Source organism: Mirounga leonina, unplaced genomic scaffold (genome assembly GCF_011800145.1).
Source record: "Mirounga leonina isolate KUSES-001 unplaced genomic scaffold, KU_Mleo_1.0 Mir_125, whole genome shotgun sequence".
NCBI classification, from domain to species: domain Eukaryota; kingdom Metazoa; phylum Chordata; class Mammalia; order Carnivora; family Phocidae; genus Mirounga; species Mirounga leonina.
In genome coordinates this window covers 45,808,343-45,826,628 of record NW_023270305.1, presented here as the reverse complement: position 1 = coordinate 45,826,628, position 18,286 = coordinate 45,808,343, and the positions used below count along the sequence as shown (strand labels likewise).

Genomic DNA, 18,286 nt, shown 5'->3' with positions numbered 1-18,286 from the left:
TGAGGAATGTTCCCTCTATCCCTATACTCTGGAGAGTTTTAATCAGGAAAGGATGTTGTATTTTGTCAAATGCTTTTTCTGCATCAATTGAGAGGACCATGTGGTTCTTCTCCATCCTCTTATTAATGTGTTCTATCACATTGATTGATTTGTGAATGTTGAACCACCCTTGCACCCCGGGGATAAATCCCACTTGGTTGTGGTGGATGATGCTTTTAATGTATTGTTGGATCCTATTAGCTAGGATTTTGTTGAGGATTTTGGAATCCATATTCATCAGGGATATCGGTCTGAAATTCTCCTTTTTGATGGGGTCTTTGCCTGGTTTGGGGATTAAGGTAATGCTGGCCTCATAGAATGAGTTTGGAAGTTTTCCTTCTGTTTGTATTTTTTGAAACAGCTTCAGTAGAATAGGTATTATTTCTTCTTTGAATGTTTGGTAGAATTCCCCAGGAATCCATCAGGCCCTGGACTCTTGTTTTTTGGGAGGTTTTTGATCACTGCTTCAATCTCGTTACTGGTTATTGGCCTATTCAGGTTGTCAATTTCTTCCTGTTTCAGTCTTGGCAGCTTATAGGTTTCCAGGAAGGCCTCTGTTTCATCCAGATTGCTCAGTTTATTGGCATAGAGTTGTTGATAATAATTTCTAATAATTGTTTCTATTTCCTTGGTGTTAGTCGTGATCTCTCCCCTTTCATTCATAATTTTATTAATTTGGGTCCTTTCTCTTTTCTTTTGGATAAGTCTGGCCAGTGGTTTATCGATCTTATTAATTCTTTCAAAGAACCAACTTCTAGTTTCATTGATCTGATCTACTGTGTTTCTGGTTTCTAATTCATTGATCTCTGCTTTAATTTTAATTATTTCTCTTCTAATGCGTGGCTTAGGCATCGTTTGTTGCTTTTTCTCTAGTTCTTTAAGGTGTAGAGTTAGTTGATGAATTTGGGATTTTTCCATTTTTTTGAGTGAGGCTTGGATGACTATGTATTTCCCCCTTAGGACCGTCTTTGCAGTATCCCATAGGTTTTGGACTGATGTGTTTTTGTTCTCATTGATTTCCATGAATTGTTTAAGTTCTTCTTTGATTTCCTGGTTGACGCAAACATTCTTGAGCAGAGTGGTCTTTAGCTTCCAAGTGTTTGAATTTCTGCCAAATTTTTTCTTGTGATTGAGTTCCAGTTTTAAAGCATTGTGGTCTGAGAATATGCAGGGAATAATCTCAATCTTTTGGTATCGGTTGAGACCTGATTTGTGACCCAGTATGTGGTCTATTCTGGAGAAAGTTCCATGTGCGCTCGAGAAGAATGAGTATTCTGTTGTTTTAGGGTGGAATGTTCTGTAAATATCTATGAGGTCCATCTGGTCCAATGTATCATTCAAAGCTCTTGTTTCCTTGTTGATTTTCTGCTTAGATGATCTGTCCATTGCTGAGAGTGGAGTATTGAGGTCTCTTACAATTAACGTATTGTTATCAATATGACTCTTTATTTTGGTTAACAGTTGGCTTATGTAGATGGCTGCTCCCATGTTGGGGGCATAGATATTTACAATTGTTAGATCTTCTTGTTGGATAGACCCTTTGAGAATGATATAGTGTCCTTCTGTGTCTCTAATTACAGACTTTAGTTTAAAATCTAATTTGTCTGATATAAGAATTGCTACCCCAGCTTTCTTTTGAGGTTCGCTGGCATGGAAGATGGATCTCCATCTCTTCACTTTCAGTCTGGATGTATCTTTAGGTTCGAAATGAGTCTCTTGTAGGCAGCATATGGATGGGTCCTGTCTTTTTATCCAGTTTGCAACCCTGTGCCGTTTTATGGGAGCATTTAGGCCATTCACTCTCAATAGAGTGATTTAGGCCATTTAGGCATTTAGGCCATTCACACTCTCTAGGCCATTCACTTTCAATAATCACTCTGATTATTGAAAGTGATTATTGAAAGATATGAATTAATTGTCATCATGTTGCCTGTGAAGACGTTGTTTTTATAGATTGTCCCTGTAAATTTCTGTTGTGTATCACTCTTGGGGTCTTTGTCCTTTTATAGAACCCCCCCCTTAATATTTCTTGCAGGGCTGGCTTTGTGGTCCCATATGCTTTAAGTTTCTGCCGGTCATGGAAGCTCTGCATCTCTCCATCCATTCTAAATGAAAGCTTTGCCAGATAAAGTATTCTTGGCTGCACGTTCTTCTCATTTAGTACCCTGAATATGTCTTGCCAGGCCTTTCTGGCTTGCCAGGTCTCTGTGGATAGGTCTGATGTTATTCTGATGTTCCTCCCTCTGTACGTAAGGAATCTCTTCCCCCTAACTGCCCTTAAGATGGTTTCCTTGGTTCTAAGATTTGCAAGTTTTACTATTACATGCCGGGGCGTTGGCCTGTTTTCCTTGATCTTGGGAGGGGTCCTCCCTGCCTCTAGGACGTGAGTGTTTGTTTCATTCCCCAGATTAGGGAAGTTCTCAGCAACGATTTGCTCAAATACATCTTCTAGTCCTCTCTCTCTCTCCACTCCCTCTGGGATTCCAATTATTCTGACATTGGAATGCTTCATGGTGTCACTTATTTCTCTGATTCTATTTTCATGGATTCTGAGTTGTTTTTCCCTGGCCTCCTCTTTTCCGTTTTTATCTATTATATTGTCTTCCAGGTCACTTATTCGCTCTTCTGCCTCAGTTACCCTAGCTGTTAGATTATCTAGATTGGATTGGATCTCATTGAAAGCATTTTTAAGTTCTGCCAATTCACCTTTTATTTCTGCCCTTAGAGACTCTATGTTGCCATTAATTGATTTCTCCATTCTAACCATTGTCTTCACAATTGTTAGCCTGAATTCCATCTCTGACATCTTGGTTATATCTGCATCCATTTGTAAATCTGCAGCATAAGTCATAATCTCTGAGTCTTTTCTATTTTGGGGGCTCCTCCTCCTAGTCATTCTGTTGATGGATGTTTGAGGGAATGTATAGAGTCCAAATTATTGATCAGAACCCAAGCAAGATGCACCTGTTTTCTTGGGACCTTCGGGTTGCTGGCCTCTTGTTTTCCCAGCCTGTCTTCTGCGGGAGGGGCCTGCCGCGCTGTTACTCAGGCAACCCTGTTTGGGTGGAGTTGCCCTGCCCCCCTGTGGCGGGGGATGGGCTCAGTGGGGATCAGTCTTTGGGGCTTTTGTTCTCTGGCGGCTTTCCCTGGTGGCTTTCCGCGTCTCTTCCACGAGTCAGAGCAGAAGAGACTGTTTCCAACCCTCTGACTCAGAGCAGAGAGCCCGCAGTCTGTTCTTCAGTGAGCTCTCCAGGCCACACCGTCTCCGTTTCTGTCCATGCTGCTATAAACTGCAGCGTCCTGGGTCGTCTGCCCTTCTGCAGCGCTCCCAGTCTTGCCTCCAGGTCGGGGCACGTCTCTGCCCTTTGTGCTTCTAAAACCGCCAGCCGCTCGTGTGCGACCCAGCTGCTCCGGGTTTCTGTCCCAGGGGCTGCCCTAATGTCCTTTCCCTGCTGCTAGCGGTCTGCGAGTCTGTGCCCGTCCCCAGCGCGCGAGGGTGTCGCTCACTGGCGGTGTAGGATCCCCACAGCCAGGCACCCTCCCGCTGCCATTTATCCTCTGGTATCTGCCCACGGAATCACATCACGGCTCCCCTCTTCTACTTCAAAACCAACTGCCTGCAATATTCTGCTTGTAGAGATCCAGATCTTCTTACATCTCAGGCTGGTTTCGTGGGTGCTCAGAGTGGTCTGGTGGATATCCAGCTCAATTCCGGGGACCAGTTGAAATAGGGTCCCCTACTCCTCCGCCATCTTTTTTCCAAAACCCTAATTTTAAGATTTTTAAAAAAGATTTTATTTATTTTAGAGAGTGAGGGAGCGTGCTCGAGGTAGGGGGAGGGGCAGAGGGAGAGAATCTCAAGCAGACTCTGTGCTGAGCGCAGAGCCCTAGTTGGGGCTCAATCTCACGACTCCGAGATCATGACCTGAGCCAAAACCAAGAAAGAGTCTGATGCTTAACTGATTAAGCCACTCAGGCACTCCTAATTTTATGATTTAATGTACATGTATGACACTTGGAATATGGTAAACTGCCATTTGGGCAGATGTTGTGTCTTAATTTACATTTTTAGTTCTTAGTATAGTAAGCAGTACTGTTAGTTGATTATTTCTCTTCATTTGACTAACTCATGTCTATTGTAGCATTTGGACATTTGCTGCATGAAGCTGTATAGTCCTGACAGTTTCTAAAATGATATGAAATCTTCCTAATTTAGATTCAAAGCAAATATTTGAGTAATTTAGGTAAAGTTTAGTTATTGAATAGTTTATTCCTAAGTTTCTTATGTAAATACATTATGTTTATGTTGGTTCAATTGACTTCACTGTTAAATAATGTGGATGGTATTTCTTTCCTAACTTTAATGAAGGACTGTTATTTCAGGCCATTTGAATATCCTTTAGTACAAATCTGAGCAACCTTAGCCCTTGAGCCAAATCCAGCATGCTGTCTGTTTTTGTCAATAAAGTTTTACTGGAACGCAGCTATGCTCATCCCTGTATGTATTGTCTGTGGCTGCTTTTGCACCAGAAAGGCAGAGTTGGGTAGTTATGACAGAACACTATATGACCAACAGAACTTAAAATATTTACGCTCTGGCTTTTTGTAGAAAAATTTGCCAAACCTTGCTTTAGAACATTAGTGACTATGGATTGCCTTACATACCTATATTCAGGCTCTCAAGGGAATCTTTGGACCAATTCTGTTTATGTTCACAATTCATTTAGTCAAACATTTATTGAGCACCAGTTTTTTTTTTTTTTTTTTTAAAGATTTTATTTATTTATTTATTTGAGACAGAGAGAGAGACAGAGAGCATGAGAGGGAGGAGGGTCAGAGGGAGAAGCAGACTCCCTGCCGAGCAGGGAGCCCGATGCGGGACTCGATCCCGGGACTCCAGGATCATGACCTGAGCCGAAGGCAGTCGCCCAACCAACTGAGCCACCCAGGCGCCCTATTGAGCACCAGTTTTATGCTAGACACATTTCTAGGTGCTGGAGATACCAGGAGGGAACAGTGAACAAGACACATAAAGTTTCTGTCCTCGTGAAGTTGTTATTTGAATGTAGGGGAGACATAATTAAACATGAAGACTGTCCTCTTAAAAAGAGTAGATTTTTTTTCTGATTAGAGGGATCATGGATTTATTAACAAAATATGATACTGACTTAGGTTTGCCACATATATTGAACCTAGGGTAAATATTATATGGGGTACAGTGTCCATTGTTATTGAGACTTGTTTTCGAAATTGGTGAAGTTTGTGGAGGTCACTCTTGCTTTTGGGTTGTTTTGGGTTCTTAATCTGTTATTAAGTTGAATTCCTCACTGCAGATGTTAGGGGCTCAATAATTGTATGACATATAATTTTATGTCAAATTCATTGGATAGCTATATGTTAAATTTTCTGTTAGAGAAATTCAGTGCTAAAATAAAAGACATATATATTTAACACATATCACATACTCTGCTATATAGTTTATATATCACACCTCGTTTACTCCTAGTAACTCTATGAGTTATTATTATAATTCCTTTCTTTGGGATGATAAAACCAGAGTTCAGGGAGGCACGGTGAAGCAGTTCAAGGATGGCACCTGTTCATATTAGCATCTTGGCCTGGCTCTCTCCGGGGCTGGAGCTCCAGGCCAAAGTGCTGCTTAATACTTTCTGAGATTTGCAAATAAGTGTTTTCAAGTTGGCATTAATCTTAATGGAACTTTACTTTTAATTGCCCTTTTATCCTTTTTCTTCTTTCTTTTGACATTTGAAGATATAGGAGATAATTTTTTTCTTCTTTTTCATTGTGTGTTTAAGATAATAATATAATCCAGGAAAGTGGAAAAGAAGGAATCTGCAAAGATAAAACTCAAGTAAACGTAACACAGCAAGGAAGAAAGCGATTAATTTCATCAGGAAGTTCAGAAAGTACATCTGCAGAACAAGACACAGGGAAAAAGTGCAAAAATGCTCATCAGGAAGAGTCTGTCACTTCATACAAGGTGATTTTTTTTTTTTTTAATTTGGGGGTGCCGGGCTGGCTCAGTTGGTAGAGTGTGTCTCTTGATCTGGGGGTTATAGGTTTGAGCCTCACATTGGGTGTAGAAATTACTTAAAAATAAAAATCTTTTTTTTTTTTAAGATTTTATTTATTTATTTGACAGAGAGAGACACAGCGAGAGAGGGAACACAAGCAAGGGGAGTGGGAGAGGGAGAAGCAGGCTTCCCGCTGAGCAGGGAGCCCGATGCAGGGCTCGATCCCAGCACCCTGGGATCATGACCTGAGCTGAAGGCAGACGCTTAAAGACTGAGCCGCCCAGGTGCCCCTTAAAAATAAAATCTTAAAAAAATTTATTATTTGATCATTCGTTTTCTTCATCAAGTGTTTTAGATAAGAATTGATTATATGTTGTATACAGCAAGAAAAAAACAGAGCTGTTCTTTATTACTCAGTTTATGAAGATAAAAAGTAGCCCAGATTTTTTTGGCTTACTAAAATTAATATAGTACTTGCTCTGTAGAAAACAAATCTATTTAATTTATAAGTTTTCAGGCTGGAAAAAAAGTGGAGACCACTTGACTGGTTGTAATTGGTACCTTCATTCTGAAAACCTGGTTTCTTTTATTTTATTGGTCATTCTCAGACTACACGTAACCACCTTTTTCTTGATACCTATGAAGAACAACTGATAGGCTAGTTCTTAATAGCCTGTTGCAGGATTACTTCTGGGCTAATTTACAGTATTTGGAAAAATTCTCTTTCCTCTTTCAGTTTTTGCTAACTCACTAGAATGGTTTGACTGACTTAAGCATTCTTTGACACTGGGTACTTAATGAAAATGGGGCCTATTATTGGATGCCTTTAAAAAAAGAGAGAATAGGAGAGAGAGCTTGCAAATGAGTGAGCAAGCCCAGGGCAGGTCAGGTATTTTTCCTCTTAAGAGAGCGGTGGCTTTAGGTAATAGTTTTCGTGATCGTTACAAGCTCCATGGGTCTTCATCTTTTTAGTGTCAGTGGGAGCCAAAGGAGTAGGACTGGTTTTAGAATAGTGTACACTGGGATGATTGAAATGCTGTCAGCTTTTCCGGAGGGTTGGGCCTTTTATAGTACTCGCTTTGCTCTGCCTCCTCTCCCATTAGAAAAGATCTAGCTTCTCACTGGATCCTTTCTTCTAGGTAGGGAAATGGGGTCTAATCCCTATTGGGTCAACTCCTTGGCTTACTTATGGAGTCAGGTTTAATAAATGAAAACATTTTCTGACTCACTTGTATTGACCATAACAAGTTATTAAGATAAAACCTGTTTAACTTTGAGCCCTAATATGCTCTATTCTCTGAACATATTAATATGACTGCCTGTTTTTTTCAAAAAAGAAGTTTTTTTTTTTTTTTTTTTCCAGAAGAAAATCTGTAGTATACGTATTTTGCTGTTTATCCCAACCCATTACCCAAGTTTGGCAATGACAAGTGAAACTTAAGAAACACTTTTCTTAATCGATAGATTGCAGAGAGGAGCAGTAAACAGATCCAAGATATTCGAGGTATTTGTGAGATTTTGATGACACATACATTGGACTGCCTACAATTTTGTGACTCTACTAATGTCTGGTCATGAAGATAATTGCTCTGAAATTGTCCATATTTTTCATTAATTCTCTTGCATCTTTCTGCAGCTCCTTATGGGTTATGTAATTGTCCAGTTTGGGAGTGAACATGAGGGGCTTGAATCTACTAACTTTAAAGAAATAATCTACATAATTTACATAATCTAATTAGGTCTCTGTTATAAATGACAGAAGGAAGCCTAACTGAAACAACTGAAGCAAATAGTGTTATAAAGTGTATTAACTGTTGCTGGGAAGCCAGCTACCCTAACATTTAGTGACTTAACAATGTTTTATTCTTATAATTCTGTGAGTTGGCTGGGCTCAGTTGGGCATTTCTTTTGTGACGTCTTTTTGGTGTTGAGCTGGGCTACATTCAACTGGGAACTCAGCCAAGGGTGGAGCATCTGAAATGGCTTCACTTGCATGAATAGTGCCTCCATGAGGGTTGACTGAATGGCTGGTGGCTGGCTGGGCCTCCCTTTCTCCACTTAACCAGTAAGTAGTCTAGGCCAAACATCTTCACCTGACAGCTGGATTCCAAGGGCATCAAAGTAGAAGCAACTATTCTCTTAAGGCCTAGGATTGGAACTGGTACAGTGTCATTTCGGCTGCATTCTTTTGGTCAGAGCAAATTACCAGGCCAGCCTGGATTCAAGGGGAGGGGATAAGAACTCCACTGCTTGATGGCAGGAGTAATTTGTGTATAAAGGGATGGGAGGAATTGCTGGCAGTCATCTTTGATAACTATCACATAGAGGAATAATTCAGTTTCCAGAATGGAAAGGAAAACAGCAGGAAATATAGGTCATAAAGACCAGCTGGGACAAGGGACTTGATCAAAATCATGTTGGTCTGTGGTTTTCCCATTTTCATCTCTCAAATCATCCTTCACTGCTGATGACAGGCTTGCTTCACATGGTGTACAACACGGGCACTGGTAGCTCCAGGCTCATGTCATCTCATTTTTCAACTTAAGAGGAAAAATGAGAGTTTCTCTGTGGTTGCTTCTGTGGTAAGTTCTAGGGACTTGGATCATGAAATCTCCACTTAGACCATTCACAGTGCTCAGAGAGATGAAGTAGTATCATTATCCCTTTTTGGGTCATGTGTACACCCATTATCAGACAGATGGAGGAAAAGGGGTCTAGAAAGAAAGAAATAGTAGGTATTGTATTTTGGGGGCAGGGGGATACTATAGTTAGATCTGGATAAATTCAGAGAGGGGGAGAAACTGGTAGTTTTTAAGTTGGTCGGGATTAACCTAACAAATGAGGTTTGGAATGGTTGGAAACCCTTGGGATATACCATAAGGTGAAAGAGCAGATGTGAGGAAGAAGGGACTTTTAAAATTTCATGCATCTAGAGGGGATTCTCTTGTTTTGACTTGGCCTCTGGTGAGCAGTCAGGTGTCAACGTGGTCAGTTAAGACAGAGAACCAAATTGAAAAGAACTCAAGCCTTTCTTCACTTAGTGCAACAGGCAAGCAAAAGGGGAAATGACTTGTCAGCTCCCCAGTGTTCCGTTTTGTCCCATGGAACAGCACTCAGCAAGAGTCAGCAGCATAGGTGTGGAGAATCCTCTAACTGCTGAGGAGCCCTGGACCAAATGCTTCTGCCTCTTTCTAGACAAGGATGAAGGAGAAGAGGAAGAGCTAGGAGTGAAAAGATACGAATCAAAGTACAGAAAAATGCCTCATCCAAAGCTCCCCATAGGGAGGATCCTTGGGAAGGGCCTAAGCCAATCACACACCCCTCCCCCACACCTACCAAAGAGACCTCTGGATGGAGGCATCTGGGCTAGGAATGCACAATAAGCATGGCTAACCCACTGAGGCTTGAGTTCTTGATTGCAACTCTCTCCAGAAAACTGTAACACACTGGCTTTGCACCATGTCTGTTGTGGGGAGGGCAGCTTCCCCCTTGAGGCCTGCCAGCCAAAGCCTTGAAATTGTCTAAGCTTGGGCCTGAAGGATCATAATAGGACTTTGGCCTAGAGCCAGACTCCTCAGTCTGCACCATGCTCTGTTGACTACTGTTCCACATAAGTTCCAGACGGAGAGGCCTGAGTATCCTCCAGCCAGCTGCTGTCTATTCCTTTTAATCTGAGTTAGAGTCCCTACCTTGAATCCCATCTGCTTTTCTGTTTTTTTTTTTTTTTTGACTGTATAGCATTGTATTTTGTTTTCCTTTTTTAAAATTTAAATTCAATTAATTAACATATAGTGTATTATTAGCTTCAGAGATAGAGTTCAGTGATTCATCAGTCTTATATAATACCCAGTGCTCGTTACATCATGTGCCCTCCTTAATGTCCATCACCCAGCTACTCCAACCCCCATCCCCCCACCTCGCCTCCAGCAACTCTAAGTTTGTTTCCTATGATTAGGAGTCTTTTGGGGCACCTGGGTGGCTCAGTCAGTTAAGCGTCTGCCTTCAGCTCAGGTCATGATCTCAGGGTCCTGGATTGAGCCCTGCATCGGGCTGTCTGCTCAGTGGGGAGTCTGCTTCTCCCTCTCGCTCTCCCTCTGTGTTCTCTCTCTCTCAAATAAGTAAAATCTTAAAAAAAAAAAAAAATTTCTTATGGTTTGTTTCCCTTTCTGATCTCATCTTGTTTTGTTTTTCCCTCCCTTCCCCTATGATCCTCTATTTTGTTTCTTAAATTCCACATATGAGTGAGATCATATAATTGTCTTTCTCTGATCAACTTACTTCGCTTAACATAATACCCTCTAGTTCCATCCACATTGTTGGAAATGGCAAGATTTCATTTTTTTTTAAATGGCTGAGTAGTATTACATTGTATATATATAACACATCTTCTTTATCCCTTCATCTGTTGATGGACATCTGGGCTCTTTCCATAGTTTGGCTATTGTGGACATTGCTGCTATAAACATTGGGGTGCAGGTGCCCCTTTGTTTCACTACATCTGTATCTTTGGGGTAAATACCCAGTAGTGTAAGTGCTGGGTGATAGGGTAGTTCTATATTTAACTTTTGAGGAACCTCCATACTCTTTTCCAGAGTGGCTGCACCAGCTTGTGTTCCCACCAACAGTATAGGATGGTTCTCCTTTCTCAGCATCCTCGCCAACATCTGTCATTTCCTGACTTGTTTATTTTAGCCATTCTGACCGGTGTGAGGTGGTATCTCATTGTAGTTTTTATTTATATTTCTCTGATGCCCAGTGATGTTGAGCATTTTTTCATGTGTCTGTTGGCCATTTCTGTGTCTTCTTTGGAGAAGTGTCTTCTGCCCGTTTCTTGATTGGATTATTTGTTCTTTGGGTGTTGAGTTTGATAAGTTCTTTATAGATTTTGGATACTAGCCCTTTATCTGATAAGACATTTGCAAATATCTTCTCCCATTCTGTTGGTTGTCTTTTGGTTTTGTTGACTGTTTCCTTTGCTGTGCAAAAGCTTTTTATTTTGATGAAGTCCCAATAGTTTTTTTTGCCTTTGTTTTCTTTGCCTTTGGAGACATGTCTAGCAAGAAGTAGCTGTGGCTGAGATCATGAGGTCATCCATTTCGAGTTTATTTTTGTGTGTGGTGTAAGGAAATGGTTCAATTTCATTCTTCTGCATGTGGCTGTCCAATTTTCCCAACACCATTTGTTGAAGAGACTGTCTTTTTTCCATTGGACATTCTTTCCTGCTTTGTCAAAGATGAGTTGACCATAGAGTTGAGGGTCCATTTATGAGCTCTCTATTCTGTTCCATTGATCTGTGTGTCTGTTTTTGTGCCAGTACTGTAGTGTCTTGATGATTACAGCTTTGTAATAGAGCTTGAAGTCCAGAATTGTGATGCTGCCAGCTTTGGTTTTCTTTTTCAACATTCCTTTGGCACTGTTCGGGGTCTTTTCTCGTTCCATACAAATTTTAGGATTATTTGTTCCAGCTCTGTGAAAAAAGTTGATGGTATTTTGATAGGGATTGCATTGAATGTATAGATTGCTCTAGGGAGCATAGACATTTTAACAATATTTGTCCTTCCAATCCATGAGCATGGAACTAAGGTCTCCTACTCTGCCATCTTGGAAAGTTAATCTTTTCTGTTTTGATAGGCTTGACTAGACATTGTAGAAGGTGGCATATGAAGCTAACAATTTGTAATAATGTAATCTTACCTCCATTTCCAACCCCCCATATTTGTCTGACCCAAATCTAAATTTCACATTTATGTCTTTGGGTACTTATATTAATATGCCCTTATTTGAGCCTTGGGACTGATTGTAGTAGGTGATATGGCAGGTGGAATGATCTTGACCTCTAGTTCTAGCTACAGGGGTCATGAGTCCCTAAGTCACAGTGGGAGTCTTAGCTAGTTAACCCTGGGCAGCCCAGAAGTCCATTCGGGCGGTAAGATATTAAAGAGATATAAAGAGGAGAAAAATACCCAATTCAGAATATCCTGAAGATAAAGGCTATTCTGCCTCATCAGAGTGCTATAGTGATTTATTTGGTAAAACCAATAATTTAGCAAATGTTTATCTCAGGAAGTATGAATCTAAACAACTGATTGTAGAGAGCCATGTACCCCTGTTTGTTGTTTGGTTGTATCATTTTTTTTCCTTCCAACTTAAAGACTGCAATCAGGGTTATTCAGAAAGGGGTTTTTTTGCTTGTTTTTTTTTTTTAAAGTCATCCAGAATATCAAAAGGTCCAGGTGTTCAATAAAGTTTTTAAGGCATTACCAAAAAGGTTGTTTATTCCTGGAAGCTGGTTGGGGGAGGGGTGGTATTTTGAGAGTATCTTCATTGTCTCAAGCATCCTAGATACCTTGGCTTGGCTGTTTATATTACGTTATTGTTTGGTGGAAGGTGTATCTTTGAGGGGAGGGGAAAGATGCTTATTTAATCGCTTTGAAGGAGATGTTTGTGTTAGGTGTTGAAAGATGGCTGGCATGCTAGCAAACAGGGTTAATGAGGAGGAGAACTGTCAGTGAGCAGCATAGTATGAGCGGAGGCATAGAGGCAGGAAAGTGTATGTGGCCTGTGGATGTACATCTGCACTGGAGTGTCATGTGCGTGCTTGCATGGGCACATGTGCGGATGTGGGTGGGTGAGACAAGGGGAGGAAACTACTGCAAGAGACTGGGGAACAACTCAGGATGGCACTTGATGCCAGACTGTGCAGAAGTCAGGACTGTACTTTACGGCCTCAGAGACTTTTTGAAGGTTTTTTTTTTTTTTTTTTTTTTTTTGACAGAGAGAGACACAGCAAGAGAGGGAACACAAGCAGGGGGAGCAGGAGAGGGAGAAGCAGGCTTCCTGCAGAGCAGGAAGCCTGATGCGGGGCTCAATCCCAGGACCCTGGGATCATGACCTGAGCTGAAGGCAGACGCTTAATAACTGAGCCATCCAGGCGCCCCATGAAGGGTTTTGAGAAGGAGAGTAAGTGGCCAGGAAGATGGCTGTAGCCACCATATGTAAGATGGAGGCAGGAACTGCCTAAGAAGCTGCTCTGGGAGGCCTCAGGGAATGAAGACCTGAGCTAGATGGTGGCACTGGGACCAGAAAGAAGTAGAGGGATATGAGAGACATTTTGGAGATAGAATTAACAGAACCTGATGACTAACAGCATATTGAGGAGGAGGTACTGAAAATGTTCTTTAGGGGCGCCTGGGTGGCTCAGTAGGTTAAGTATCTGACTCTTGATTTTGGCTCAGGTCATGATCTCAGGGTCATGAGATCAAGCCCAGCGTAGGGCTTTGGGCTGGGCGTGGAGCCTGCTTAGGATTCTTTCTCTCCCACTCCCTCTCCCCACTCCTCCCCCTTCCCCAACTCCCCCCCCCCACTCTCTCTCTCTCTCAAAAAAAAAAAGAGGGCTAAGAAGAGAGTTCTATTATAGTTGTATTATTTGGAAGCAAACTTGCAAACAGTGCATTTAGAGTAGAGGAGTATGTGGAGGTGGAGGCTTTGACAGCAAGAGCCATTTCCAGTTTTGCTGCCTGTACTGTATGTATATGCAGTTGTGCTAATAATTGCTGATGTGAGTGCGTTGGCTGCTAGGTATCTCATTTCTCTCTATACACATGCCTGCTGTGAAGTCTTACTCATATTTCTTTATGAAAATAGCAGGGGAGATGAAGACTAACTTATTGCACAGCCATCTCTTAAGTAAGGCTGTATTCCCCAGAGCTCCACAGTATTGGTTTACTACATCAAAGAATTCTGTACCCTTTGCTTTTCTGATTGGCCACTTGATACCATTTATGGCATGGCTCTCATCAGCTCCACAGAAACATCTTTTCATTCATTCATTTATTCAGCATGTGTTCATTAAGCAAGTAGTAGTGATATAATGGCATTGATAATGCTATTAACTAAAACAACTTAAACACACACACACACACACACCCATTTATTGAGCTCTTATTATGGGCTAGAGACACAACTAAGATATACTTATTTCATTTAATTTTTAGAAAATCCTGGAAAGTTGATTGATAATATCCCCAGTTTACCGATCAAGAGACCTGAGACTCTGAAAGTTGGAATCAGCTTGTTCAAAGTCAAAAGTTAGGAAATGGCTAAATTAATATTCAAGATATGATTTTTTTACTTCACAGACCATTCTAATAATCATTACACTAAGTAGTCTTTCTGTTATATGCAAGACAGTGTGCTAGAATCTGGGATAAAACGTGAATAAGAGATAGCTGATTAGGAGCTCATAGTCCTGTAGGGGACATGATTCAAAATGATGAAATAATGTTGACACCACACTGATTTTTCTGCGGGCTTTGGGGGCTGCCTAAGGCAACTCCTAGGGAAGGGATCCTCAAAGAACTGATCTGAGCTGAATCTTAACAGAAGAGGAGTAGGCATGAACCAGGTGCAAAAGAGGTAGAAGTAGGAATCCATCCAGGTAGATGGGCAGCAGGTACAGGAGCAGAGGAGGTACAGTAGCCTGCTGGGAACTATTGTTCTTAGAATTCGTGGTGTAAAGCCAGGTGAGGATGGAGCTGGCAGTGGGGACCTGTCATAGAGGGAGGACTTTGAAAGGATTTTGGCCACAAGGATAATCCTGGAAGCTCTTTAGAGGAGAGATTGAAAGAGAACAAAATAAAAGACAGGGGAATAAGAGAAGAAATGAGGACATTTCAGTCAAGAAATATAGAGAATCTGATCCAGGTTGGTGGCATTAAGGATGGCACAGAGGCATTGGGTAAGAGAAATATTAAGAAACAAAACTGCAGAACTTATTGCTTGGGTCTGAGCAGAATGAGGGAAAAGAAGGAGTGAAAGGTAGACTTCCAAGTTTCTGGCCAGAATGAATGGAGAAGTTACATTGGCAGAAACTTTGGTACAGAATACAGGGGGAGGACTTCAGTTTTCACATTTTGAATTTGAGGTGCATTGGATATTGAGGAAGAAATGTCTAGTTAGTGGTTGACTGTAAGTTTGAAGCTCAAGAGTGAAGATGGGGCTGGAGGTTGGGATTTTTTAATCCTTAGTATGTGGGTGCTAATGAGACTAATGCAGGACCTTTAAGGCAACTTATTATAATGTACAGACATTCTTTCCAGGGACAGCAAATTACCTCAATGAACTTGTATTGGGCATAAGTTCTGTAGCCTGTCCCTTGTGGTACATTAAAACTTCAGATGGTTGGGGTGCCTGGGTGGCTCAGTCGTTAAGCATCTGCCTTTGGCTCAGGTCATGATCCTGGGGTCCTGGGATCGAGCCCCGCATTGGGCTCCTTGCTCAGCTGGGAGCCTGCTTCTCCCTCTTCTGTTTCCCCTGCTTGTGTTCCCTCTCTAGCTGTCTCTCTCTCTCTCTGTCAAATAAATAAAATCTTTAAAAAAAAACACAACAAAACTTCAGATGGTTGAAGGGCAGGGGAGGGCTTGCTAGGCAAGTTAATAGACAATTTAATAATCTTAATAGTACATTCCAGCCATTGCCAGGCACCAAGGTCACCTTACACCAGCTCCATGCGCCTTGATCCCTGAGGCCTCTAGCATATATTTTTATAGTATAGAGAACCCCATTTTTTCTAACATGAATCTTCAGCCTCCCACATTTCATTCTCCACCTTTTCATCTAAGCAGTGTAGGTGCTTATAAAATATGGACCTCTCTGCCTTTCTCCTGCTTCTTCCAAGTACACAGCACTTTCCATCTTTTCTGTTCCCTCACTTGCCAGTTCAGTGACTTGCTCTGGCTTATGAGCTTTGTAATTGGCACAGGACAAATTTATGTCTCAGCAAACTTACAAATTACTGCATGTAATGGATTTTTGGGATCCTTTATAAATAATTGAAACCGTGAATGTTAAATTCTTGAATGCCAAGGGTCTACTGAGTATCAATATTTCATGAAGTTCCATAAAGGACATTATGAATTCCAGCTTTTGTGCCTCTTAAAATATATTTGAGAACACCTGACCCATAGTATTGATATCTGTGACTTTATCATTCCTTTCTCTTTTAGAATAAATTAGTGTGTTTAACATATTCTTTGTGAAGATTTAAAAAAAAACAATAGAGGGAGTTGAAATAATGTTAAACATGTCTTATCTTTTATTTTCTTTGGTTTATTTTCTATTTTTTAAATGGCAAAAAAATGCATGCTGTTATCAAAAAATAGAATGTTAGAGCATGTGGAGTATAAAGTGGAAATCTTGATTTGCCTTATCCTTCAATCCCATTGGCCTTACTAATATTTTGGTTTGTATCCTTCTAAACCTTTTTGTTTGAATTTATACAAGTAAAAACATACATAGGTAGACAGGGTTTTTTTTTTTTTTTTAAAGCTAAATGGAATCAGTGTGTGTGTGTGTGTGTGTATGTAAAATTCTTGTTTAATTAAAAAAATTCTTATATGAAGAGAGAGATCTATTCATTTTCAACCTTTGCATAGTGTTTCTTGGTAAGAATGGATTCTAATTTATTTAACTGCTTCCCTAGTTGTGTCCCTTTTTTCCCTATAATAATTGACAGGATGTTGAGTGGGATTTTTTTACCCTATCATCCCAAAACTGCTACTGAGGCCCAAAGCTGGGGACAAAAGTACTAAGTATAAGTATCTCATGATTGAAAGGACCCCCCAGCAGTGAGAGTCAAGCCTTTCCCTGTGAGGCTTATTGAAAAGTATAAGAAGGGTTCACCATTCCTACCACCAGGCTTTGTATAAAGAAACCTGAGAGGCCAGAAGATTTTAAGGTTTGGGGGAGTGCTCTGTTTGTGGGGAGACGTTATGTTCTCTCTTTTTAAAACCAAGAGAGAGGCACTCCAAGACAATTGACTGTGGAGTTTAGGGATGTCAACAGAAACAAGAGACTGGCATTTTATTGGACATTTGCTTAGCCAAGGGATTGCTAACCTGCCCTGTTTCTACCTAAACAGGGAAAAAGAAAATTGGTGAGTTGACCCAGTGGGTACCTGCCAAGAGGGGAGGTGGGTCAGGATTGCCCCATTCCCACCCCAGAGTTCCAGTCCCTGGCATGTGTCAGTTGGTCCTATAGTGGAGGGAGATGAGATTGGGGTGTAATTGAGCAGCTTGGGAGAAAAGAGTATGTGTTTTAGAGAGGTGTGGCATGAATACCACTGAGGGTTAGCTCCAAGAGGTAGCCAAATTGCTTTTCCCATCGGTTGTTTATTAGTATACAAGAAACATGGTAAGAACTAGGTTCCTTTTGCAAGGTCTTCAGTCAGTTTGGATAGCCTTTTAAAGTTACGTGCTCTGTTTTTTAAAAAAGAAAAGACTATCGGGGCACCTGGGTCGCTCAATCGGCTAAGCGTCTGCCTTTGGCTCAGGTCATGATCTCAGGGTCCTGGGATTGAGCCCCACTTTGGGCTCCCTGCTCAGCAGGGTGTCTGCTTCTCCCTCTCCTTCTGACCCTACCCCCTACCCCTGCACATGTTCTCTCACTCTCAAATAAATAAATAAATCTTTAAAAAGACTATCAAAACATTTAAGTAATTAGTCCCAAAGAAGTCATGCTAATTAGTATCTTCTCAGGAAATGTGAACCATTGGATATTAAGTGATATCAACACTAGCTTTCTCCAGATGGCAGCCAGCATATACGAGTCCTCGGTTAAAAATGTTTTGCTTTTTTTAAATTTTGTTTTATTTTATTATGTTATGTTAGTCACCATACAATACATCATTAGTTTTTGATGTAGAGATCCACGATTCATTGTTTTCATATAACACCCAGTGCTCCATGCAGTGCCCTCCTTAATACCCATCACCAGACTAACCCATCCCCCCACCCCCCTCCCCTCTAGAACCGTCAGTTTATTTCTTGGAGTCCATAGTCTGTCATGGTTCGTCTCCCCCTCCAATTCCCCTCCCCCCCATTTAAACCTTCATATATACCTGTTAGGTTGTTGGCACATCCTAGTAGTGGTTACCAGGAGGACTGAGGTTTATCTGAGCTATGTTTCCACTCCACAGGAAGTTAACTAATTAAGAAGTCATTTTTAATAGGATACGAATAGGCTTACTGTTTGTCCTGGTGGTAAGTACAGATTAAAAAGGTTCTGCAGTGCTAATGAGAATGTTTACTTGGTTCAAAACACCTTTCTGATTAAAATGAAACTTTTATTCAAACCACTTCAAAGGAATCATATTTATTTTCTGAGTTTGTCATAACACAGCTTCATCCAAGTTTTTCTATGTGAGGGAGGAGCAA

The 18,286-nt window shown here is 41.0% G+C and overlaps 1 protein-coding gene across 1 annotated transcript in view; it reads left to right on the top strand.

The window, feature by feature from the left end:
- APLF (aprataxin and PNKP like factor) overlaps nucleotides 1-18,286 on the top strand; it is a 90,224-nt gene that overhangs the window by 40,590 nt on the left and 31,348 nt on the right. Inside the window, exon 6 of the mRNA XM_035001396.1 lies at nucleotides 5,856-6,040. Coding sequence (XP_034857287.1) covers nucleotides 5,856-6,040 — 185 coding nt within the window. The remainder of the gene's footprint in view (nucleotides 1-5,855; nucleotides 6,041-18,286) is intronic.